Source organism: Polypterus senegalus, chromosome 12 (genome assembly GCF_016835505.1).
Source record: "Polypterus senegalus isolate Bchr_013 chromosome 12, ASM1683550v1, whole genome shotgun sequence".
In the NCBI taxonomy this organism is placed as follows: Eukaryota; Metazoa; Chordata; class Cladistia; order Polypteriformes; family Polypteridae; genus Polypterus; species Polypterus senegalus.
This window is the reverse complement of record NC_053165.1, coordinates 2,228,527-2,254,832: the sequence shown is the minus strand read 5'-3', so window position 1 is coordinate 2,254,832 and position 26,306 is coordinate 2,228,527. Positions and strand designations below refer to the sequence as shown.

Genomic DNA, 26,306 nt, shown 5'->3' with positions numbered 1-26,306 from the left:
TATTCTACATGGGCTCTTAAGATATTGCTACAACGTTTACAGAACCACAGGAAATAAAAAGACAGAATTTAGTGGACATTTATATTAGACACTGAAACACTAGAATTTGTGCCTTTGTTTTGCATTATACCTCAACAGCTTCTGATCCTGTGATGGAGTGTAAAATAAATTTAACGACCACCGGCAAATCCTCCAATGACATTGCAGAAAGTCTCATCATGACAGCCTGACGAACCTGTAGAGATTTATAAAGAAATATATATATACATATATACACACACATACACACATTTCAGTATATATGTTATTTAAGGATTTATTTTATTTAGCAATAAAACTTTCTATGATCAAATTTAATAAGGGTCAGAACACCCCTCAAAATGTGCATATACAATGTACAGGAGTTTTAAAACAATTAAAGCTTGTGTCTAACTTTAAAGAAGTACAACGAATCCAAACCCAATACCTCAGTGAGTAGGGTGACGCTTAAGCGGAGACTTGAAAGAGCATCCAGGATGGGGACAGTAAGCGGGGGATTTGTTTGAAGAAGACAGCTGCCAAAGAATTGCAGTATTAGAGACAGCATTTAACAAGAACGCACCAAGTTATGAACCAAACTTCCATGCATACGTTCTCTCTACATAAGCACTATCACTTTGTTCGGTCAAAAGGATACACATTACCATGCTATGCCTGTGCGTGGTAGCTACTTCAATTTCTCAGTTATGTGCTTGAGCATCTGTTTGCCCACTTTAATGGATTTTAAAATAACATTTAGAGTTTTTTCAGCTATGGGAATTCTCTTTTTAGCTGCCTCTGCCCCAGCACACAGTTTTACAGTAATCTGAAGGCAACTTCTAACATAACGGAAGCACATTCCGATGTGCACATATTCATATGTAGGGACAGAGACCATTTTAACAGTTAAGCACAAATTAATGATGGAGAACCTCAGATCCAAGCTACATAAGAGAAGCAACTCTAAAGGTAGCTCAAAATTCTCAGAGTTACAGATTTTTGTTGGAGTCTCTTGGTTAATGTCTCTTAAATATAGCATGAGGAAAAATCTCTTCATCTTGCCTAGAGTTTAAAAATTTTGCCTACAAATTTAGGGGACATGAAGGAGGCATTATGACTGTGTCCACTGTGGTACATTGCAAAAGATATTGCAAGGTTCTGGTGCCAGTGTTTTTTAAGTATTGCAAACATGGAGAAAACCACGTGCTCTCTTTGTTGGTGTTAAATTAAATCCATTTAAACCAAGAGCGAGAGCGAATGTGACCTCATCTTGCATCACGATTTTTACAAGGTGAAGTAATTCTGCATTCCCATCTCTCACTTTGGCTGCAACCAAAAATTATGATGCAACTGCAAACACTTAAAACAAGTTTCTTATTCACGCTACATTGGAAGGGGTAAAGCCCTCAGCTGTCCAGAGGAACTTAAATACTGTAGATGCCACTGTTCTTCTAGAAGAAAACCCAATTGAAGCAGTTACCCATTGAGAATACAGGAAATTCCCTCTTAAAGGTGAGTTTTTCTTGTAAGAGCTCAAGAATCCCTTGCAGGGTGTGAAGACTACTTCTAACAATAATAATACAACATTTTATTTATATAGCGCCTTTCCCATGCTCAAGGCACTTAGGGTTACTTCTAGAGTTAAGAAAGTCTGCCCTGTTCCACTTGGCCAGTTGTTACTGCAGCCCTCACCAGGAAAATGACATGAAAAGTAAGCGAGAGTGAGTGAAGATATAAAGACCATAACAACGCAACTAAAGTAGACATGAACTTGAACCTGTTTTTCCCACTCATGTCCGTATCTCACGTGTAAATTACTTGTACGGATTTTAAAACGTAAAATCACTTTCTTCGTGAATTGATCCTAAAGGTTACAACATGATTACTCTCCAGATGGTTCAGTACTCACTTAAGTTCTTTTGAGATATCATCATGCTGTGTGTCCTCCAGGATCTCAGGCAAGCTAGTGATAATGTCCCGCTGAATCTCTACTGGTGCAACAGCTACAAGCTGCATAAGTTTACTAGCCAGATCCTGTAAAACATCGTAAGACTGAAATGACAAACACTAAAAGCAGACACGTGTTACCACTGATTGATATCATTATCTGCTTCTAAAGAACATTCTTGGTTTAACATAAATGTGTGAAGAGGTCCCAAAGAATGTACACTGACAACAAATGCTCCTCAAACCTGTCATGGTTGAAGGCAACAAGTAGAATTTTCCACATTCCAATACAGCATACAAAATATGAGATTTTACAGCAGACCAGCAGCTTGTTTAAGACAAGAAGATCAAGCCTCAAACATGTATAGATACTCGCACACAAGAAGACTCTACTGAATGAGAACTAGGCCCTGATTAAAGATGCCAAGACTAGATGAATGTGGTTTATTGTAAGTGGTGAGCCTGGTGTGAAATAAATATACATTTTTGAATTTCAAATGCAATATTACCCGTCTACTATTCTGAAGGTAGATACCTACGATATTCTGGTACTATGGCATCTGAGCAGTATAAAATGGGCAGTCATATTTTTGTTGTTTTTCTTTTTAAACACTTTTAAGGTGTATGGGGATAGACATTTAACTCATGTCTGGAGGGGCTGGTAGAAACAATGGAAACACAGGTGGCTTCAGCTCCGTTGATGTACCAGGGCAGGAATCAAGTGCCACTTTCCAACTCGTCACAAATTAATGAAATCACTTGAAGGAGTATCTTGGCAATTGACTGTATTTTACAATGACTTTCACATCAGTGAACACGGACATTAGAATGGAAATAAACATACACTTATTTAATAGACAACAACATTAACAAGCTCATTAGAGGAAAAGAACTAACAACTACGAGAGAACAAATTATTGAAAAAGTATTTGACAGTTACCTTGCAGTCCACAACCCTATCTAGCCATTTGAACTGGTTGATTATGAGTCGTGGCATGTTCAGGCCATCTTCTCCAACGCTGAAGAATTATGAAATATTACAGAAAAATGACAAAGTTAGAAAGACACACAATTCAGGAGGTCACTAAATGGCCTATTAACCATTGACAAACTAGTCCAAGTTAATCTAATTCTTCCTATTAAAATACAACCAACAGAAACACAGCAAGGCTATTACTTTGTAATTAATTTCATTTAATAATTACCATTGCTTTTTTCCCTTTCTATTTACACATTTTTGATTCACTTTGGATTATATCCTACACTTTATTACTTTTCAAAAATAATATAGTCAAACTAAGGCAGGGTGGTGTAGTGGGGGCCAAGGCTGTGGATTTCAAACCCTGAGGTTGCGGGTTCAAATCCCACTAATGATACCGCGTGATCACGTGCACATCACTTGACCTGTTTGTGTTCCAACTGGAAAAACCAACAGAAAGAAATGTAACCAACTGTATCATAAATGTTGTAAGTCATCTTGGTGCCAGCCAAATACTTAAATGTAAACCTTGTGGATTTATTTCTACAACATTAGACTCAGCATTATCAAAGAAGTTAGAAATCGTCAAAATGGAACAACATTCAAATGTGACTTATGACTTAATTGATATGAAAGTTGGAGGATTTCAACTTTTTTTTTTTTTAGATACTTTGATTAGTAATGAGTCGTATTCAAAAGTAACAGTGATGACAGAATGTGCATTTATAGACTAAATTAAATACTCATTATTAACAGCACTTCTTAATATCGTAGTTAAAATCGGAGCCCAAACAGGCTTGTGTTGGCTCAATAATGGCCATACACAGCAGCGTCCATTTGATGTGATGCTGTATTATTTTATGTTCATTTAGTTTTTGGGGAGGCTGTAACTAATTCTATGCAAATTTCTCAAACAAAACTTTTTTGAAAGACAAACCAGATTGAAAATGAATACCTGCATTGAAGCTGCTTCGGCCCATGATGGAGAGCAGATGTGCAGCTTTGGTGATAACTTAGTGTCAGAGAAATCCTGAATCACTACAACGTGCAGATAATGCAGTGGTGATGCCGTTTTTAGTGCAATGTATTATAAATAATAAGGACATATTTGTCCATTTTATGCCTACAGAGAAAAATCATTATAATGCATTTAACAATATTTCTAGATAAATGAAGTATTTTATTTTTACCTCAAGTAGCAAGAGGCAACAACATTCATGTATAAAAATGTGCTTTATAAGTAAAAGTAGCCCAAAGTGCATCACAATATTAATAATGAGCAATTCATGAACTGGTGAAGCAGAGGTGCAGCTTGGGAGTGTGCGCCTTTTCTCAGGGAACTATTTAAACAACACAACCAGCTATCAGATGAGTAAAAAGAGGAAGACCTACAAAATATAAAAGGTTCTAGTGACTTCTCTCAGGTCAGTTTGAAACTGTAAACAATTCTGGGATTGAAGCTGCACAAACTTTATTTCTATTTTAAGAAAAACTGGTTTACAAATTTACCAATGGTTTTCAATTGGAGATTTTGAAATTTCAACACTGTGTGTACAAATTTCAACAAAACTGGTCCTCTGTTATTTCACGTGGATTTTCAGATTGAGATTTGGTAACCACACTAAATGCTTTTCACATTATATAAAGACACACCTAAAAAGAGCAGGCAACCAAAGTATGTAATAAAAGTGTGATATTCATCAAAAAAACCTGTTACACACATTCTATGCATTATTTTAATCAGGAAGTATATCTCAAAAGGTAATAAGAAACTAAATATATAGAATACACAACACAGTAGAAGATTAAAGCTACAGAATGTGCTACTCACCCATCAAACATGAACTCAGGCAGCTTCTCAAACAGTGTATTGATCACTTTTGGCTGACATGGAATAAAAAATTAATCAAGCAGTTACAACCATTCCTCATCCACCCAAAAACAATTTCTCTTGCAGAGTCACATTTGAAAGTACATAGATCACACTTAAGTAGATAAAAAATCACAATTGGGGTGTAAAAACAAAGCATTACTTCTTAGACTTGATACTGTACAAGTCCAATTTTGACGAAGTAAACAAGAAAATGGACATTTAGATGTTATTTGTACCACTTCAAAAACACAGGTAAATCTTGGTGTTCTTGCATTTAATTCTGTACTTCAACTCTAGATATCCAAACATACCACAATGGCTGTAAATCATAAAAGCATATCTGAAAGCTTCATGGGTTATAGTGTAGGACAGACAATAATCAATCTTCAACTCTAGATGGTATTTCTTACAAGTGGAAGGTTTTCCATTAAAGAATTATGTAGGATTTCTATCCCAAAACTGAGATGAGATGTTTTCTTCCCCCAAGGCAGTCATTTCTAGAATATAGACATTGGTGCACACCTCAGCATTATAATGCACAAAGTTTTGCTAAAGATACAATTCAAATGTGATAAGTAAGTGAACAATTAATCTTAAATCCACCCCATAAAATTGGAACTTTAAATATTTTGTTTTTTATATTATACGTTTCCCATGTTATAGGTTTTAAAGTTCTAAAGGGACAAAACTGGGGATAACTTAAGCAAGTCTTCATCAATGCTCAGTGGCCGACGTCCTCAAAGTGATAAGAGTTTATGACCCTGAAATTGACTAACACACTTTATGACCAACTCTTCCAATTCAGTACTCTTATCATACCTGTAGGATGTCAATTCCAAGCAGCAGCTTTAGGAGGCTCTCATGGTATGAATTATTAGCACTGTGCAAATTTAAATAAAAATAAGAGATGATTATTCTATAACATATGCATCATAAATACATTAATCGATCATACAGCCTTGGCTTTGATTATAAAAACACACACATGGACAAACAAAAATAAAAACTGCGAAATGCAAAGTTGTGCCTATGACATTCATGTTTCCAATTAATAAATGGATGGAGAGCATCATAACCAATTTGTACAGTTGGTAGGATAAAATTCCGAAGTAATCTTTTGAATCATTTCTGACATATTTTTATACTGCACTGTAAGTCAGTGGTTATTCCATATAAAACAAGCATTCTCCATTTACCTCCATTAAGTACCAATATGTTTTGTGGTATTGTAAAAACAAAAAACTACAAAAAAGCACCAGTTAAGAGCAACATACCTCCGGTACAAAATACAGCTCTTGTATTTATAAAGTGGGTTACAAAATATCCAAATCTTTTATTTAAAAAAAAAAAAAAATACATTTTAAAACTAGAAAATCTATTTTACATTGCTGAAACAAAAGTACACATTATCTACTTTAGAAAAGCAAACCATTTTGACACAGTCGACATTTGCTTACAATCCGACAGACAGAAATCAAAATTTCCTTTTATAGCCCATCAAGGTTTGCTAAACATGACATTGCTAGAAATACACGCTATATGGGAAATTCACTACAATGCGGTTTTAAGCATACTGTGTGATAGAGCATGTTTGTAAATCACCTGGACTCTCCATCCAAAACTCTGAGGACACATGGAAGAAGACAGGACCTCAGGTTCTCTTTGTCCTCCATATGAGATTCTAGCCCTGTTATGAACTCCTGTACAACCTGCAAAACAAACCAAAATAAAGCAAGACTTTACAAAACAGGATGGACTAAAACATAAGTTAACACACACATACGATACATTCATGATACACAACTCACACTTGGGTAACGTGGATGCTTTCTCAAACACTGGTAAATTTTCTTCTGGAACACGGCTTGGTCTGATGCTAACAAGAGGAGAAGCTGCTTTAAAACTGGTAAAGATTATTAACTAATTCTTGACAAAATGATAAATGTATATCCAAGAGCATAAATCTTAAGCATTCGTGTGGTGATTCTACAAAAACAAATGTTCTAGTTACTGTTGCTGAAGCCTTGGACATGATGCATTACATGCTAAACCATGAGAGATATGACAAAGCAGCCAAGACCCAATTTCAGCAGTTTCAACCATCTTCTTGTGGCTTGTCAGTATTGAGCTGCCAAAATAAACGCCACTCTCTCTTACCTCTTTTACCCAAATGTAATCCACAACCCCTGGGTTTAACTCCCTCGCATAATAAATAAAACATTCCCACTATTCTTCTGCTTCTAAAGCTTTTCATTTCAGATTTCACAAAAAGTGTGTGATATATACATTCATTTCAGTAAATTAAAACTCTGCGACCCAAGAGAGCAAACATTTTAAAACATACTTGACGGTGACAAATACCGTATTTGTAAGCATCTGGTTTCAAGATACATAAATAGTGTTGAATGGACATGGCAGGTATGTCTACAAAGTTTTAGGAATGTTTTTTTTCCTGTATATGCAATCTTGTTTTTAAACACTGTTAACCACACAAAATGTCTAATGTTTTTGAAGGTACTATGCAAAATAGAAGAAAAGGTTAACAAATAAAAAAGAGCAACTAGCCAAGAAGTAATGGAATAACGTTAACGCTAATAACGAAAAGACACCCTGGTAATCTCTCATTAGCAGAATAGAAAAGCTCTAAAATACAGTAGTCTTCAAATAACCAATATTTTCACTTAAATTGTTCAAACAAATTTACACATCAGGAACGAAGTTCAATAAAAACAAGTTGTGTGCTTCTTATCTTACCAATCTCCACAGGAGCACCTGCCTGCTGTAAGATAACCCCAGCCGATCGGAGCATCTGTCCGAACACCGAGTCATCTGCCGCCTCTTGCACAAAAGACTTTGATTTCCGGCCACCAATGCGGCTCTTTTTCGGTCCTAAAAGCAATTTGTAATACAGAGGAGGTTTCTAAATCTTTGTAAATAAATCACACACACTCACACCATACATGTGCTCACTAACTTTCTAAATTATTCTGTCAGATGTATCTTAGTTATTTCTTGCAAAGACTAACAAGCTTAGAAAATGGCACATGTACATGTCCGATGTGACAGACATGCCACAAAAAGTAACGAGCCATCCCAAAAGTTGGGCTGGTTCAGTTCTGACACCAAACACCAGGAATCAAACCCGGAACGCCGGATCCTTGCACAAACACTACTAACCACTTGTGTGTCTTCTGTCTTCTCCCAGAGTCTGTGCAGGTGTTAGGTTACTTTGTGAAAAGCATGGTTCTGATGGTGTGAGGGAACAGGTGAGAGGATGGAAGTAAGGATATTGGGTACTGGAGTTGAAAAAACATTCATTCCTAAATGTCTTGGCAGGTAGAGTACAAATACAGTACTGTATATACCTTCTGGAGAGCACTAATCAGACTTACAGGTAACTTTCTAAAGGTTAGTATTGAATAGATATCCTAAAGTTGAGAAGGATGCAAAAAAGTCAAGTCAATTTACATATAAGAACAGTTATGATGAGAACAAGCCATTCAGCTCAAAAGATCTCCTCAATCTCCTTTCACATGACTCTTCTAGAATAAGATCAAGTTACGTTTTAAAGGTCCCCAAAGTACTACTAGTTAGGACATTACGGAGTAACACAATCCATGTGACATTTACTCTGAAGAGGTTTCCATACAGGCTCTTAATTCTTTTTGAAAAACTCATTTCAGAATGACAGCTTGGATCCACCATCGTACTTCTCAATCTTAAACATTTTAATCACATTATCTCAGAAAAGATTCAGCCCCTTCAATCTTTCCTCATAGCTCACTCCCCAAAGACCCGTATTTAACCCAACTGTGCTCCTCCACACTCTCTCTGGTGCTGCAATGTCTTAAACCCCGGCTTTCTTGACTTGTACACGACACGACACTCTGACAGGCTTCTTAGCTGCTTCTGTCCACTGTCTAAATGTTGAAAGAAAGGAGTTCACCAAGCTTCCTTTTGTAGCTCCTTCTCATAAGGTGTCATTTTTAGGGCCTCCATTGTGTATTCAAACTTGACATTTTCACTCCCTGTTTGTTTTTCATTTATTTATATTAAACTTCATCCGCTCAAGCCTCTATTCTATCTACGTCCATTCTTAATGCTTTCAGGAATACGAAGTAGCCTGCCAAGTCCACTTAGTTTAGTATCATCTGCATACTTAACCAGATTGTACATTTTTATTAAGTTCATTTACTGCATATAAATTAGAAAAAGCAGCAGCCCCGGCATTGAATCCTGAGGAACGCCACTTTTAACATTACCTATTTCTGATAAAGTTCCATAACTCTTTGTTACTGATGTTTAGGCCAATTTATGCAGCCAATTACACACTAGACCTTGAACTCCCACATCTTTTAGTATGACAACCATCTTTTATCAAAAGCCTTCTGAAAATCAAGATAAATAATATCATGTGCACCTCTCTGATTCTCTGCTTTTGATGCTTGCTCACAGAATTTTAGTCTATTAGTGAAACACGATCTCCCCATCTAAAGCCATGCTGGCTTCTCCCTAACATGCCCGTTCTTGCCATGCAAGGTTCAACTTCACCTAATAACAACTTCCATTAATTTACCAGTTATGCAGGTAAGCTGACCGGTCTATAATAATTCTTTACATTTATAGAGTGTTTTACTGGAGTTACTTGGACAAGCCCAATCATCTCTTTAACATAAAGGAATAGCATCCGCTGGCTTTCAATGTGTATTTTAAGTTCTTCATACTAAAAAAAATTAAGAAAAAAATTGAGTTTACCAAAGAAATTCTCAAAATATAATATGGAAATGTGCCCGTTGAGATTTTCTAACATGAACCTGCATTAAATGTCAAGTTTTAAAAGTTAATGGTCATACTAGAAGATTCAGAAAGCCTGCTATCATCCTGATTCTCAGTAAGAGAGCTTCTTTTCTTCTTCATCCTCTTCACAACAAAGTGCCCTCTGAATCCCTATAGAAACGAGAAAGAAAAATTAAATGCACTTCATTCAACTCTGACAATATTACGCCAGGAAAAAATTCATAGATTACAGGAGAAAACAGATATGCATATTTATACTGGCCATGCATATAAATGTTCATTTTACAATTTTGCACTCAGTTTGCTTCCACATTCTCAAAGGTGTGTGTGTTGTAAGGGACTCCGAATTGGGAGTGTGGATGAGTGGGCCCTGTGAACGACTGATGTCCCACCCAGACCTCCTTCCTCCCTCGTTTCCAGGGTCAAGTCAGTAGCTAAATCAAGAGACAATCCAGAGTGAAAATTTCAAGACAGTCAAACCAAACCAATCATAGGAATGAATTGCGCGAACAAGATTCACAATAAGAAGCCAAAAGGTCAAGTAGTCTGGATTTGTCCCTAACAGATGCTAATGAAGCTGAATGTCTCAGCGCTGGGATGTCAGATGATGCATAACACACTCTAAGGTAAGATCTGCATGAAGACACAATGCACCATTAAGTTGTCACCGCTATGCCAGCATAAACAACCTGCCTACAGCCTTGAAATACCAGCCTAAAAGGCAGTGGGTGAAGTAAGCCTCATAACGAAAATAAAAAAATAAATACCAGAATCATCAGCTCCGGCAACTATGAATTGGATTAAGGGGGTCTGACAAAGTTATTAAAAAAATGAATAGGCCACATCAGCGCTGTGGCATACCAGCTCCAGGACACGGGATTTGAGTCTCGGGTGGCACAACGTCACCGGAGATTCTCAGTTTTCTTCACCTGTCTCTTCAGGTTCACCTCCCAAACAGTTGGGCTGTCAACTGGTGAATGTGATGCACTGGTACAGGTGCCCAGTCTTGACAGGGCAGACTCAACCTCCGACAGAGGAATTTGCTGACAACCACATTAAGGAGCATGCAGAAAGGACAATGGAGTTGTTTCACTGTGTAGCTAGCTGTAAATGAAGAAATAAACTAAAGTTAATCCCATCCTGCAAAATAAAAAGGAAACGATTTTTAATATCCTCTTTATTTTCAACATGGAATTAACTTTCAAGTATTTTTCTATGTATATAAAGTTGCAACACTTCAAACATTTACTTATATGCTTATCAGGTTCCCTCATGAAAAGAAAAAGTAAGAAATGAAGCCAACCGTCTCCGCCTATCATGTTCCTTTCCGACCAAGGCTAGCATTGGGTAACTGCAATCCTGCAATGACCGGAGGAGACCCGAAAATGGATGAACTGATTACTACCATTACTTGGGCGAGCTAAACCCCCCAACTGAATTATTTTACACAATCAAATGGTTCTGTCCGCTTGACGGGTGGAGGCTTTCGAAGACGTTTACTGGTCTTTATGTCCACTCTTTGCCAAACCCCAAACTGAACACCGCCGCCGGCAGAATAGGGAGCTACGACTAAGGTGCCATTATTCAGGGCTGGGGGTCCTAAAGAGAACAGGTCGGGGTGCTGCCAATCTGAAGTCGCCACACAGCGAGACCCCGACACAGGATTCGGAGCTCAGTGAGGTATCACACCTACCCAGCGCGCCCCCAGCCCCACTTTACTTTGCTATACTCCGAGGTGTTCACCCTCGGTAGGTACTACGGGGCTGCTGTGCTTTTCGTATTCTACAACTGACTGACAGGCCTAATAGGACACACGGGTCTCGGTATTCTGTGGAGTCGCTATAAAGGTAGCACGCAGTCGGCTTCAGGTCAGCTTCCGTGCTCGTTTTTTTCTAGTACTTGACAAAGTGAACGACATTCTAATGAACGAATCAAAAGAACACCACAGGCAGCGTCTCCTCGTTATCCTAAAGGGTACGTCTCGTCCCCCAGAGACCCAGTGGGGCTCCACACCGACCCGCTCGGCTCCTTTGCAAGAATAGGCCCGCGAGTCAGGCAGCTTGGGCGCAGCTCCGCGCACTATGCTGGTGCTGGTGCTGGTGGTGGCGGTGCTGCTGCTCCTCCTCCTCCTCGCCGGTCAACTCACCTTCGGACAGAAGTTCACTGTTACTTGGCTCCTCCGTCTAGACGTCCACAGAAACAAAACGAGCCCGACAAGAAGCGCGCCTTCGTTTGGTTTGTAACACGAAGTTCCCGCAAAATCCTCGGGGATCGTCGGACAAATTTCAGATATGACGTCAGCGAAGACGCAGGCTTAGGGAGCGTCAATGCATTTCGGGCTTCTGCGCGGAAATGACTGTAATTCGAGTGACCTCGCTACAGTGTGCACGCAGACTCATCGGGGTTTGAAATAGTGCGGAGTGCAGGGGGTCGGGGTCGCCCGCGCCAGGAGACGAAGTCTGATATTAACGTATAAATCAGGCCGTTTGTGAGCAGAGGACATGAGGCGGCTTAGGGCTGGCAGGCAAGGAGTGCAGGATTTTTTATTACTATTTATACATTATATTATTGCAGTATATATAATACAAAATCTTCAAAGAATAACATAATGCCAGGGGAATATTGTCATAAATGTGTCCAGGAGGAGCTCATCCCGACACAAAATTAAAAAAAAAATTTCAACATGAATTGAAAAGGGCTTTTCAATTAAATTAAAAGGGTTACAAAAAGAAGCCGCGAAGGAGTATGGCGCTTATTGGGCCGATGACACCCACTAGAGAACAGAATTCTATGAATGTGCGCTCGTTTCCTGTTTTGTTTTATTGTCCCAAAACGAAATTAAAAGTACGGTGTCATTTACAAAGGATTTGATGGACTCCTACATTGCGGACGGTCCAACAGCTGACCTCATCCCAGTGAACGTGCGCAGCTCCATGGCCAGCCTGTCATGTAGGGCAGCACAGAGTGGTGTCAAAAGGGGCACCCTGTCACCATTAGTTGAGGCTGCTGCCACTTGATTTGTTCCTCTGTTGCCTGCAGCTCTTTAACTCGGATACTGGCGGGTGGTCCAGTCTTTCCCAGCGACATCAGCCTCAAGGCAGAAAGCAGCTGTGGACGATGCACTGCACACCACACAGGTCATGACAGTTTATAGACAGGCAGACTGCACGGCAAGTGCTTAGGCTGCCTTTCAAGCCTGGACCCTGCAGCAATGACCACCATTCTGGGGGTCTGCCAGGTCAAGTAGTCTGGATTTGTCCCTAACAGATGCTAATGAAGCTGAATGTCTCAGCGCTGGGATGTCAGATGATGCATAACACACTCAGAGGTAAGATCTGCATGAAGACACAACGCACCATTAAGTTGTCACCGCTATGCCAGCATAGACAACCTGCCTACAGCCTTGGTCCGTCCAGTTCTTGGGCATACAGAACGATGTGAAGATCAAGTATAGACTGTTACTTTCTGGACTGGAGACCTTAAAACTTTTTGCATTCCATTTTTAATCAACATAAAACAAGCATGTTGTATGAAGCCAATTAGTTGGCACTTCTTTGCATTTCACAACTGCCTTCTCCCCTGGCCTGAACCCAATACAGCACCTTTGGGATGCCCAACATCCAGAGATGATACCCTGTGCCAGGCAATGGCTGGCAAGGTCATCAGTAATGGGTGACATTGACAAAGATGGAGTCAAGAGGCCCATTAGCACCTTGGGTTCAAGCAGGACTGGCCCAACTCTCCATGGTCATGGCCAACAAGGAGTGGTATGTTTTTATCTGTATATTGTGGTCTTTTCAACCATTTTGTTTCATGTTTGCATTCTTTGAAAATGAATTGTATTTATTGATGTAATGCTTTCACACCCTTATTTACATGTCACGTTTTGTGCCTGGGGACACCTCCATTACAACATCATCATTGTTTATGCATTGGGTGGTGACAAGATGGGTGCCACCTAGTTTAGAAGCAAACCTCTGTAAAAAGTGAATGTAGTGACACTGGAGCTTGGCTCTGCTACTTCCAGCCTCTTTATTTTTTCATCATACAGTACAAACTCATGTCCATATGCAGAAGTTCACAGTTGACCCCGCCACACTCACGGCCAGTGTGAGAATGAAGACCAGACAGACAGCCATTATGAACAACGTGACACATTCTCCCTGACAATCCACCATTGAGAGCTTTTAGTCGACACAGGTGCACCTTCACACCTATGGACATTCGCCATTATAGCACCTCTTTGGTACTGCTCTCTTATCTTTTAGCCAAGTCAGAAGTTTTCATCTTATTATTTTTTGCATATTTAAGGGGGGTATGTGTTGTTTGAATATTTCCCGAGCTTCTACAAAAAGCTAAACTCCAGCCTTGAGCCAAAAAAAATCTGTTTGTTTATACTGATCACTTCCGGACATTTTCATTTACCAAGTCTGAACTCCTCCATGTCACACCTTATCGAAATCTGCCAGTCGTATCCTCCATGAATCTGAGAAATAAGAAATAAGCTGCTGCTAATTTTAAACAGAAAGATGTATGACCAGCTCTCAGCGTACCATCGAGGGTCAGAAAGTCAAGGAATGGCAAAAGAAGCTAAGGAACGGCGAATTTAGCATTCACAAGTATCAGAACGCGTGTTCCCGACCGTTCCCACCCACCTCTCGGGTTCAGGATGAGCGGGTCTGTGCCGAACAACTCTCGACATGCCGCCTGCTCACACCTCACTTTTCGTCCTTGAGACACGCGCACTCGACACTAGGTCCGTGCCCGCTACTCTACTGTGACACCCACATTTTGGGACCCTCCGAACTATCCAACTAGCCCTCAGGCACGGAGCCACAACACTAAGCCCAACCTTTAGCAGCTGAGTGTGACAGAAATGCGATCGAGTTTTAAACGTCTAAACAGAGCCGTAAAATTCAACAAGGAAGTTGCAGAAGCTCAGCACCTATGAGCCTGTCTTCTTCTTCTTCTGCTCCGATTTTTTGTGGTTGGCAGAACAGCTTTGTTAAATAAAGCAAAAAGAGAGAGAGAAAGAGACGCGGAAACAGATCGGAAATGACGACATCCCTTCTGGGATCGCTGATTGGCGGAGAAGCAGGAAGGGGTGTAGCGCCATAGCGCGTCCGGCTGTTGTTCAGCGAGCTCCGACGCCACACGCGCGGCTGATTTGCTATGAGTCGGCATGGCGACGTAGTTGTGTGACAAACTGCGGACTGCAAAAGGTAACTGTGAAGCCAGAATGTAGATGAGCGCAGGGCCGCACAGGGAGGGTTACATTTCGGCGTATGCCCGACTGGCAGCGGGGCCCCACCCTGGTCTGCGCGCCGTCATTGGCAGGTCCTCCTACTGCCGGGAAATTGCGTGGCCTTTTCATCATCCGTTGGCGGCGACAGGGAGCTCAATGCTCGTTCTTTTTTTTTTTGGTCCAGCGGCCCGTGCCTAAGAGTGGTTTAATGTACTTGGTATTCACCGAGGAGGGAATTCATTCCTTAATTTGGACGGTCGTTGGCCTTTTGGCTGTTTCTGCTAATGAATGTATAGTCCGCACTTTAACGCCTTGTCGCCTCTCGGGTCGTGATGCTGTGGCTCGAAGGTTGATCTTAAGCTCTTTTGGGTCCTTTAGGCTTTATTATCCCCGCTGTGCCATCGTCGTCGTTTCCTATGCCGGTGCGAACGTTTTATTTGAGCCGATTATTCACTCGTTGCTAACCGCTGCGTACCGTTAGATGGCGCTCTCTTCTGGAGCGTTGTGGGTGTTACATATGAAGCAAATCCCGAGTGGCGCTACGGCTCTTTATGGCCGTGTGTAGCGTTCGTTGTGCCGGTAATGAACGGGGATGACGTCGTGCGTCCGAAAAGTTGCTGGTGTTTGCTTTTTAAAGCAAGTTCCACTTCGACTCCGTGTTGTCCGCTTTTAAGTTGGTGCTGAGTCATGTTACTTATTGTCCTCTGAATAGGATTCGTTTGAAAACGGCCATTAATTCATCCCATTTCTGACCCGTTAATATCGTGTAATTTGGAGCCGCTCTTCTGTAATTGACTGATGTGCAGCTTCATTACATATTCCGTAGTAGACGCGTTTGTGTACGTATTGTTTTCTGTCTGCCATAATATAAAACTCTTTTTTTTTTTTTTTTTTCCCAGGCCTTTTTTGTTCTAAGTCCATTTATTTTTTGAGCCCCAACCCACTTTTTGTACTGCATCTTCATGGCGGAGCCGGAGCTGCTCTTGGACTCAAACATCCGATTATGGGTCGTCCTGCCGATTGTTTTCATCACGTTTTTCGTGGGAGTGATCCGCCACTATGTCTCCATTCTGCTTCAGAGTGACAAGAAGCTGACCCTTGAGCAGGTCTCGGATAGGTGAGTTTGTTTGTAAGTTGTCTTGTTCTTTCTGCTCGCTGTTCCATCCATAACCCCTAACCCCTGCAGAGTCCCGTTTTGAATACATTTCTTAAAGCTGCTGCGTCAGGGGTCAGGAGCCCGGGCCAGGATTGACCTGTGCTTGTAAACTCTGAGATTATTACTGCTAATTGGGGTTTGCTGCACATTATATTGAGGCAGGCGGTGGCGTGTTATGGGTAAGAAGCTGTATATAACGCCTTAGGCCACTGAGCACCTGTGTGACACTCTGCACGGCACGTGACATTGGTGTGCTCCGGCCGTAATAAGTAAGACCCATGAATGATTGTAAAAGGTATCTGGCCTTGTTAAGGTGGTGGTCATCATTCAAAGGGGCTGTGCACTGAGACAAACAGTAACCTTTATGGTGACTTAATCAGTTAGCAAATGGAATACATTTGGGATAACCCCACACGTTACCAACCATCGTTTCAAGCAGGGCAGGAGCCGCAAATCTGATTGATTGTGCTTTTATTTTTACATTCAGCCAGGTACTCATCAGAAGCCGGATCCTCCGAGAGAATGGAAAGTACATCCCTAAGCAGGTACGGAGTATCATGAGAGTCTGTCCACTTTGAATGACGTGTGCCTCTGCCTGGAGGCTGATGTGAGGTTTTACTTGACGTGAGCTGTGACTCGCACAACTGTTCAGCTTTGGGTTTGGGCTGTTTGATAGGGTATGTGTGTAGTAACCCAAAAATTGGATGTAAACATTTTTTGGAAGCCAATCTGTGATGTACTTTTTTTCTCTCTTATTTGCAGTCCTTCTTAATGCGAAAGTTTTTCTTCAATAACCAAGAAGATGGTTTTTTTAAGAAAACGAAGAGGAAAGTAGTTCCTCCATCTCCTATGACAGGTAAAGGTGCTGAGCAGGACTTGTGTAAACGCACAGAGGTGTTGCTTTCACTGTGTGACCAGAACTCATTTGCCTTTGAGGCCTTCGAGCACAACCATTTGTGCAGCTGAAGTGCTATCCTTCAAGCTTTCAGATGTTTGTAATTGCAGATTGATTTGGAGAAGCTAAAAACAAGACGGTAACTAATAAAGTAAATGTGGTGTTGGGCCTCCAGGTGCTGTCAGCACTTTTGGTTCACCTTGGTAAAAGTATCTGGGAATCTACTGGTGGTATGCAAGGCCGTGTTTCCAGGTAAATCCCATCATTTTGAGCTGACTCGGGATTGATAAAGCGCAATATAAATAAAATGTATTATTATTAATTATTATGTGGTCACTAACGTGGCATACTGCTTGTGCTTCACCAAGTCCCGGGTCTACACACCATATGCTGACCTGTCATTGTTGTGATAAGATTCTACTACCATCAGGAAGGTATAGTCCACCATGCTAGGATGGCTGTTATCACTTCAAATGAATGGTTATGCATTTGCTTTTCCTTTACTGGTGAACATGAACTACAGCGGGCAGTGCCAGCAGAGCACGATAGCAAACGAGACTGGCTTACTTGGCGGTGGAGGAAAGCCAGGTGAACGTTGGCTTGAGTGACCACTTGATTTTTCTTCTTCTTGTGTTCTTTTCACCGGTTTCCCTTGGACGGTGTAGTTTCAGGTGTGTGAAATAGCTTAGCGTTGTGGCTAATTAATGTTTTGCTGCTATTTTGATAGATTGCTCTTCTTTTAAAACTCGACGCCATGACTTTTATGACTGTTGCAATCAAAATGGCAATAGTTTCTTGGCCTTTTCTTTGTGTCTCTACAACAGTTGCCTCTGCCTGGTGCTGACAGTGGGCCATCACTGAGTTGTAGTAGACCACATGATGAGCGACTGGCTCTGCCCTGCATTGTCCTGCATGACCTTAAGCATCATAAAATAACTTGGTTGACCATTCCTGTGTAGAAACCCCAGCTTCCAATCCAGTTTCTGTCAGCCTACGTCACCTGCACATAACTAAGTTCTAAGGAAAGTTTTGTTTTTTGTTCCCCCAACAGATCCAAGCATGCTGACAGACATGATGAAAGGCAACGTCACAAATGTCTTACCTATGATTCTCATTGGCGGCTGGATCAACTGGACCTTCTCAGGATTTGTCACCAGTGAGTTCTATGGCTGCTCTGTGCTCATTCTTCACCGAGAGCCCCTAAAGGTGGCCCACTCCACAGTGGGGTATATAATGGAGGTGGTATTGGTGAACCTATTTTACCAGTCTTTTTGTATATGGTTTTGGTGGTAGTGGGTGGCAAAAGTGGTAGGCTGTTGGTTAGTGTAATGTGCAATAAATGTTAGAGTGGCACAGTCATTGGCATTGCCTCCTCAAACCTTATGAGTGTTGGGCTCCAGCACCTTCTCCTTATATCCGTGGGGATCGTCTAAAAGTTCTCTGCACCCTTCATATTTAGTAGACAAAGTGCGGATTTGACCGATACAAATTCACATGTTCAGTGCATGCAGGTCTTTCCTATTTAAATACAGAAATGGAAGTACGTGAAATGAGTGACCTGCAGAACATCATGCAAGAAACCTGCATGTAACTTTTGTAACCCTTGTCTTCTTCAGCTAAGGTGCCATTCCCACTCACACTGCGCTTCAAGCCCATGCTTCAACAGGGGATTGAGCTGCTGTCCCTTGACGCCTCATGGTCAGTATGCCGGCACTCCGCTACACTGTTAACTTCTAACATTTCTGCACTGCTTTTCTCAATTTGATACTGCGGGACTTTCGAAGGAGCCATGATGTTCTTATCTTTGTATACTTGTTATGTTTGGATCTATTTTTATGTCCATAAAGTTTCAACTGTAAGGTTATACTTAATCCAAGTAAACTGTCCGTGATTATCCTGCACGTCTGTTTTGGCATTATCACCTTTTGGGACAATCCTTTATTTTTAATGTTCTCTTTAGGGTCAGTTCGGCATCTTGGTACTTTCTGAACGTGTTTGGCCTTCGCAGCATGTACTCTCTCATCCTAGGACAGGATAATGGTAAATTTGTCTTTTTTAGATCTTAGTGTTTCATGTAGATGTCTGTAAATGTGTTAAGGTATTAGACTTTGTCTTGTGCTTTACATTTGCTCACTTATATGCTACTAAAGGGGTATTTATGGCATGGATGCTCCACGGAGTCTTGCGTAGTGTGCAAAGTAATGAAATGAGAGGCCAACGCAATCCAATATGGTCTCGACCTCCGAGTCGGTCATTCACCGGTAGTCCTGCACTTCCATTGCTAGTGAAAGTGCTGCACTGTGGTGAAGTTGGCACGTTGAACAAGCTCTCCCTAGTGCGTGTTGGTGGAGCACTGCAGCCTCCTTTAATGTGTGCCATCTAAGACCCCAAGGCTCAGTCTTGTGGGGTGGGTCTGCCTAAATCTCTCCCACTGGCCTCCTGGTAGGACGGGACATGTCATGACTTTGTCATTCTGTGTTTTATACGCTGTCAAAGTTTTGTTTTGATCCTTCAGATGTCACCAGTTCCCTCAACCTGTCCTGCATAGGAGGCACAAAGAGTTTTCAGGATAGCCGGTGCCATAAGAATGCCACATAGCAACAGTGGGCTCTGTGAATAAAACTAAAGGCATTCTTCCTAAATATTAAGTCTGCAAGCCTGGCACCTGGTGGTACTTGTACTCATTGTGTAACTCCATGCAGTCCAACATGTCTTTCCTGCTGCCTACCAGCAGTGATTCAGGCCTTCCAACCTCACTTTTTTCCCAGAAAGGATCAGATATCAACAAGCTCCAAGATCCAGAGGGAATGCATTTTTTTAATGCCATGCTTTATACATTTTGAGGAGCCAGTAATGTCCAATGTAAATCTTTGTTCATCGTTAAAGACGACCATCAGTACTCCCATGTGATTAACTGTCATAACTGAAGCTAACAGAGAGCACATTGCTGACGATTATTAACCCCTGATATACTTGCTTGGGAGTCTTAATTTAGCACTCGTGTGGATTGTGTGGGTTTTTTTTTTTGTTTGTTTGTTTTTTTTATACATATTCTGTAACAAATATTTTTATTCTAAAATCTACATAGTACATTTGCTTAGAATAAAAATAAATACTTAACTGACCCTCAGATTGTGAATCTCTGAAGGCTGTGCATAGTAAAGTTCACTGAAGTCTGCTGCAATTTCACAGGAGCCGATCAGTCTCGGATTATGCAGGAGCAAATGAGTGGGGCGGCTATGGCGATGCCAGCAGACACTAACAAGGCTTTTAAGGTAAGGCGTGCGAGTGTGTTATGGCTCTAAAAAGGTTGTGAAAGAGTTCAAAAAGCCCAAAAGACGTGGTTAGCCCATTCCATTTGATTGTGAGACTGGCGGAGAAGAAAGTGTTGAGCGGTTTCCAAGAACAGTTAGCCTTGTAAAGTGGAAGAAGCCTGTCTTGTATCTTTTTGTTATCTATTGTCCTGAAAATGAGGAGTGTTCACCTTGGAATAAAGGGACCACAGAATGTGTGATGGCTTTTAAGGGTTTAAAGAAATAAACTGAGCATTTTAAATGGATATTCTGGGTGTATGATACTTGGATACAATAGAAATCCTTGAAAAACGTCAAGTAAATTGAACATTATACTTGTATCAGTTTTAATTCCCAAAAACTACTCTTTAGTTGTGAGAGTAACAATGTCATGTTTGTCTGGCTATCTAATCTGAGGGGAGTCGGGGAGTAGCCGGAGAATACCTTCCTAGCCCAGTGAGAACATTAAACAACAACATTTATTTATATATCACATTTTCATACAAGAAAAAAAAATGTAGCTCAAAGCGCTTTACAAAATGAAGAATAGAAAAATAGAAGACACAATAAAAAATAAAAATAAGTCAACATTAATTAACATAGAATAAGTGAGGTCCGCTGGACAGGAAAACAAAAAAAAAAACTCCAGACGGCTGGAGAAAAAAAAAATAAAATCTGCAGGGATTCCAGACCATGAGACCGCCCAGTCCCCTCTGGGCAAAGGCCTCGGTATTTGGTTAACTGGCATCTCCAAGCTGGCCTTGTGTGGGCAGGTGTGGCCTGTGTCCTTTCATCGGATTGGATGTCCCAGCACTGGCCAAATGGAGGGGGTAGCTTGATGGCTGAGGTCTCCAGGACTCTAAACAAATCATATTATTATGTGATATCATCTACTGTTAAATTCTGCTGCATACCTGTAAATATTTCATTGTTATACTGTACTGAGGAGGACTTGCGTTCTGTGTATTGTATTGACGCCCAACCTACCTCTCTCTGAGCTGCCTTTCCTGAGATTTCTTCCATTTTTACCCTACAAAGGTTGTTGTTTTGTGAGTTTTCCTTTGTCTTCTTCGAGAGTCAAGGCAGGGCCTGTTAAAGCCCATTATGGCACTTGTGTGATTTTGGGCTACACAATAATAAATGGTATTGTATTGTATTTTGTGGGAGGTGAGCTTTTCCAGTCTGAAGTCAAGTACGGAACCACATTATGGGTGTGTGGACCTCCGTAAAGTTGATTGTAATGTTATTTCACATGACGTGCTGATTATAAATGATGTGATTTGATGGTTTTATGTCATGTTCTCTTCCAGTTTCCTGAATACCAAGGTTCAGATATTGTAAATTGTTGGTGTATCAGTTTCTTGCCATACATTACATTTACTGTAGGTAGTTGGAACCCTAAGCATGATATTTTTGGTTTCTTCAAATAGAGAATGTCGACTGCTGGTCTTTACTCCCTAACTGGCTAATCAGCCTTTCCTGAACCCCCTGTGTAGTGCGGGCATAAGATCTTTAAAAACGTTCTGAATTTCCCTTAACGTCCCAGCACAGTCAGTTTGGCGGTCTTCACTGTATGATCCTGTCCTTTTTGGATTGGATCTCGAACCTTCCTAGCGCTGGCTTTCTGCACTCGGGTTTCTCCTTCCACTTTTCTCCTCATTTTGCTGCATGCTGCCCTCTGTGTGTGTGTGTGTGTGTGTGTGTGTGTGTGTGCCAGGAGTCCTCGGTGTTCCTTAGTGCTTTGGCATCGTGTAATCTAAAGACCATTTATGGTTCAGTTCTTTTAAATGTATTTCTTTGTTACTGTGTCTTAAAAATGTGCTCAAGATGATGTTTGACGTGCCGTTGTGTTTTACAGGCAGAGTGGGAAGCTCTTGAGCTGACTGACCACCAGTGGGCCTTGGACGGCATTGAGGAGGAGCTGATGAGCAAAGACCTCGACCTGGAAGGGATGTTCAGTGGCGAGCTCCCGACGGGCATCTTCTGACCACCTGAATCTTAAGCCTTCCTGCAGTTTAACTCTTGTGGAAGTGATGGCTCGGATTTTAGGGTTACATTGTTTATATAAAAAAAAAAGATACAAAAACTTTTTCCCCTAATGATTTCATTTCCATGTGTTTGAAAGCCTCATTTTTCTACTTATTAGCTTAAAAGCATCACAGTGGCTCACTTTATTTTTTTACCGTATGTAGAATTTGTTAATGTTTACCATGTTGTATTGTTTCATTTTTTTAATTATTTATTCCCTGTGTGTTTGTCACCTTTTTCGTTTTACAAATACATGACTTTCTTTATAACAAATGTTGAGTTCTACAGGCTCATTTTATTTTACCATCACTTTATGTTTTTGCTTTACAAAGATTTAAAAAGTATTTCTGTCACATTTAAGTTAAAAAAAAAAAAAAAGTGGTCCATAGTTTTGAGAGCCACTCTTATTTAATCCTTGATGGAGGAGGCCTCGCCTTTGCAATGAGCAGAGAAACGGAATTGTTTTATCATTAGGCCCCTCCGACTCATGACTTCGCTTGTCATGCTCTGTAGTTTAGAAATGTAAAGGCGACTACCTCACCTGGTTTTCACTGACTTGCAAAGCTAAGATTTAGTCAAGCTAAAGCAAGGGATTGCAAATAGGGAAAGTCATTTGACAGTTTTGGTTGACGGGGTCTTTTGAAGAGATCTGCTATGCAGCGTAAGGTGGTTTCTCCAAGCCAAGAACATCAGCAATTGTCCTCGAATGAAATAGTGAAAAAAATGGCTTTAGAGGTAAGAGTATTTTTGAATTCCAAACGATGCTTTGACGTTTGACACAATCCATGGCATGTAGGGCCTGTGTATACGATCTTCATGAAAACCTCAACGTCCTTCCATACTCTGCAGTAACGCACAGCGGCACATCTTTACTGCCAACAGTTCCCGTGCTCTGCATGAGCGTAACAAACGGGCCCAGAAGGGGGACTCTGCATGAAGTGGTGCTCCGCCAAACGGTTTATCACACAGGAGACTTGCTCTTGTCATTCAAGACAGAAGAGAGTCTTATCTTCTCTCTTCATTTATTGAATGTGGAGACTCCCTGGAGGGCTGCCTGCTGTGTGAATCCCAAAATCCCTTTTGTAGCACAGCTCTTAATAAATGGCTTCATATTCAATTCAGTAACTGATGGTAAATTTGCACACTTGTTCTCGAATGCTGAAGCACTGGGGCTTACATAAACAAAAAACAAGGAATATCAATGGCAATACTTTAGAAATGCCAAGGATAACACAAATGACTGCATTATGGCAGTTATTTGGGTGATGAGACATATTGGAAAAACGCTTTGACAGTTTGAAATAATGCAGAAACTTCCTTAACCCAACACGGTCTATGTCCTAACACCATTGGGGGAAAAGGACAGGAATGGACCCGTCTGGCTTCCTGAGGTGAGGGGATGATGTTGCACTTATGACTTCACCAGACTCCAACCTCCAGATATCACACGCTGTGAAACCCTTAAAATGACAAGATTGGCATGTCCAAAATGTGAGGCCAGACCGTGCTCCTCACCCAGCTCCTCCAGGTCAGTGTGCATAACCACCTCCATGTCTTGCTCAGAAATAATAGTGGGACAGTCCACCAAACTGCTGAAGTGGCATAATACAGTGGGCATGTTATTGTCCATCAAGGCCCACATCCTCAGTGACAGTCATGTGTCCTGGCTGGTGACAATGACAAACCACTAAAGTAAGAACTCCTTACAGCATGTCGGGGTGCAGAATCTGACAATCCGGAGAGATGCTGCTCTTCTGCATGGGGAAGATCTCAGAGAGGTCACTAGGCCAACTGGAATGGAGGACTTGCTGAGCATAATCCTCCGGAAGGAGACCCAAAGTCAGATACAGGACATCTCTCAATGCATCTACAATTGTGCAAAATCATGATGAGAAAACAACAGTGACACATAAGCCTGCAGATGCCAGCTAGGACACATAAGACAAACATCCCAAATAAAGCAGCACATTTAAAACGCCACTAGTGTTGGCTACGTTGCCTTGCAGAGCCCTTCAGACCATCTAAAAGTTTACTTTTGCTTCAGTAATATTTGAAATTCAAGGGTATTTAAATTGTATTATTTTATTATATTTTAAACCCGTGGCGTAGCATACGCTGCCTAATCATTTATTGATGGGTGAACACTTCCTGAGAGACACAGTTGTCCAAATGGGGAGGGTTTGATAGAAAAGCAGCCGGCACCAAAAAGACCAATGAAACGTCAACGTGGCTCAGAGGTGCATGTGGCCTGTAGCACAGATGAAAGCGTCTGAGGCTGTTTGGCGAGTTGTTGCGTGCGGGCACATGCCTCGAGAGCGACGGTGGACGTGGGAGGACAGTTACAGTTGGCGGGTGGGAACACTGAGATCCACTTTTTACAGAAGTATTTAGACCCCCAATGCTCTGGTCACTTGAAGTACCTTCACTTTGGGCCACTGAAGTCACATTTACAGTTAAAGAATCATTTTTGATACAGTGACATCTAAAGGAAAGAGGGGACTATAAAGAGGGGAATATTAACACAAATGGTGAGAAACTCAGAGGAAAATGTTACAACTGCATTGATTGAGAAAAGGCTACAAAATTAGATCAAAGCATCCCCATGAACACTATAGCCCAATAACAAATACATGAAAGATGCATCACACCATTCAGACATGCCCTAGAAAATGACATTCGCCCAAACAAGACGCTGGCTCACAAATGAGGGCAGTAAACAGGCTGCCAATCACCTGAAGAGCCCCCAGCCATCGGTGGCATATCACTCAATGACATAAGGGTCCTGTTAGGATCTGCTGGTGTTTGCCGGAAAGCATCAGTGGACAGAGAAGTACAATTAAACATTGTGGCCAAAACGTGAGCACTAAGTTGGTCCTTTCTTAACATCCTGTATTGCAAAAGCAACGCCTTCTATACAATCGACAGTTCAAGTACGGTGGCGGCAGCTTGGAGGTGCTCATCATTTACTGGGAACACTCAAAATACTGCAAGAGCATTTGGTTCAGGTTGCTGAAAATCCTTTCACTCGACAGTAAGACAATTTACTACCTTCAGCGTTACCACTGAGAACCTGTGGCACATTTTTAAGTGGAATTGTAGCAAACACGCAAAAATCACTCCTGACCACCATGCAAAACTGACAGGACACTTAAAGCGGTTACGGCATCAAAAGGTGTCTCAAGCAAATGGCAATGTGTGGAATCGGAGAACGTAGAAAACACACGGAGTTCAGGTTTTGTTTGCATGAAGATCTCTGTTGATAAATAACTCATTTTTCTTTACCGTTCTTCTCCTTCCTAGACATACGAGTTTGCAATAAGAATACCGGTCATTTGTAATCCTCTAACATCTGAATGCATTTATAACGTCTCGATTTTTTTGCAAGGTGCAGTGTTAACCAAAGGTGTGAGGCAGATGAACCCGAATTAAAAAGTAATAAGGCGTATGTAATGCTGAATGCCGAACACATGAGCAATTAAAAAACAATCATGCAGTACTACCGTAACGTTAATTCCAGTACCACACTTTACCGTGAGATTGGTGTAAAGCGTACAGTCTCACGAATCCCACAACCTCCAAACAGTGTGATTTGGGATTAATGGCGACTCCAAAGCTGGCCCCTGCGATGTCCGGCCCCCGCGCCTCTGTGCATATTCTCCATCAAATACACGAAACGCGAAGTCATCTTTTAAAACGCTCAGATAAGGCGCTCCACGACAACGTCACCATAGATGACGCTTTAGACGCGCGCCACTCACTACCTGATGCCGCGTGTCGCTTGTCGCTACCCGATCTGCGGTGCCTACCCGATCTGCGCGCGCATGCGCAGAGCTTTACTATTACGACCCTGTCCGATCTGCGTTTTTTTACTTTGCGACATGAGTCCCCATCCGATTTGTCTCGCGCACGCGCTCTGTGCTTAATTAAAAATTCATTTCACGACGCTGCCCGATTTGTTCTGCGCATGTCGAATGTTTTACGACACACGTCACTCGTCAGGTTTGATTTGTAGTTGCGAGTCATTTTTGCGTTGTCCTTTAACTCCGTCTGTAAGTGGACTTGTTACTGGAAGATG

The 26,306-nt window shown here is 41.4% G+C and overlaps 2 protein-coding genes and 1 long non-coding RNA gene across 3 annotated transcripts in view; 1 reads left to right on the top strand and 2 right to left on the bottom strand.

The window, feature by feature from the left end:
* The window catches only part of fancd2 (FA complementation group D2), a 47,877-nt gene extending 35,923 nt beyond the window's left edge, over window positions 1-11,954 (bottom strand). Inside the window, exons 1-11 of the mRNA XM_039773449.1 lie at window positions 11,761-11,954; window positions 9,671-9,764; window positions 7,572-7,706; window positions 6,626-6,693; window positions 6,420-6,526; window positions 5,637-5,697; window positions 4,776-4,828; window positions 2,906-2,984; window positions 1,928-2,052; window positions 467-554; window positions 131-235 (exon numbers count right to left, since the gene is read on the bottom strand). Of these exons, the coding sequence (XP_039629383.1) occupies window positions 131-235; window positions 467-554; window positions 1,928-2,052; window positions 2,906-2,984; window positions 4,776-4,828; window positions 5,637-5,697; window positions 6,420-6,526; window positions 6,626-6,693; window positions 7,572-7,706; window positions 9,671-9,734 (885 nt within the window). The 5' untranslated portion in view covers window positions 9,735-9,764; window positions 11,761-11,954. The remainder of the gene's footprint in view (window positions 1-130; window positions 236-466; window positions 555-1,927; window positions 2,053-2,905; window positions 2,985-4,775; window positions 4,829-5,636; window positions 5,698-6,419; window positions 6,527-6,625; window positions 6,694-7,571; window positions 7,707-9,670; window positions 9,765-11,760) is intronic.
* Window positions 11,955-14,677: 2,723 nt separating this feature from the next.
* On the top strand, window positions 14,678-22,442 carry emc3 (ER membrane protein complex subunit 3). The gene is made up of 9 exons (XM_039770775.1): window positions 14,678-14,836; window positions 15,759-15,976; window positions 16,503-16,560; window positions 16,778-16,871; window positions 17,962-18,066; window positions 18,527-18,608; window positions 18,871-18,950; window positions 20,103-20,185; window positions 22,062-22,442. Exons 2-9 carry the CDS (start codon window positions 15,822-15,824, stop codon window positions 22,188-22,190), a joined length of 786 nt encoding a protein of 261 aa, XP_039626709.1. The 5' UTR covers window positions 14,678-14,836; window positions 15,759-15,821; the 3' UTR covers window positions 22,191-22,442.
* A 203-nt stretch (window positions 22,443-22,645) lies between these two features.
* LOC120540212 lies at window positions 22,646-26,026 on the bottom strand. The gene is made up of 2 exons (XR_005635776.1): window positions 25,762-26,026; window positions 22,646-24,098 (listed from the first exon to the last, which is right to left on the bottom strand). It is a non-coding gene; the product is annotated as an uncharacterized LOC120540212 (long non-coding RNA).
* Between the last annotated feature and the right edge of the window lie 280 nt (window positions 26,027-26,306).

Coding starts and splice junctions, on each gene's coding strand:
- emc3 (XM_039770775.1), top strand. CDS start 15,822: ATGGCGGAGCCGGAGCTGCTCTTGGACTCAAACATCCGATTATGGGTC. Junction 18,609..18,870: donor CTGTCCCTTGACGCCTCATG/GTCAGTATGCCG, acceptor TGTTCTCTTTAG/GGTCAGTTCGGCATCTTGGT. Junction 20,186..22,061: donor ACACTAACAAGGCTTTTAAG/GTAAGGCGTGCG, acceptor TGTGTTTTACAG/GCAGAGTGGGAAGCTCTTGA.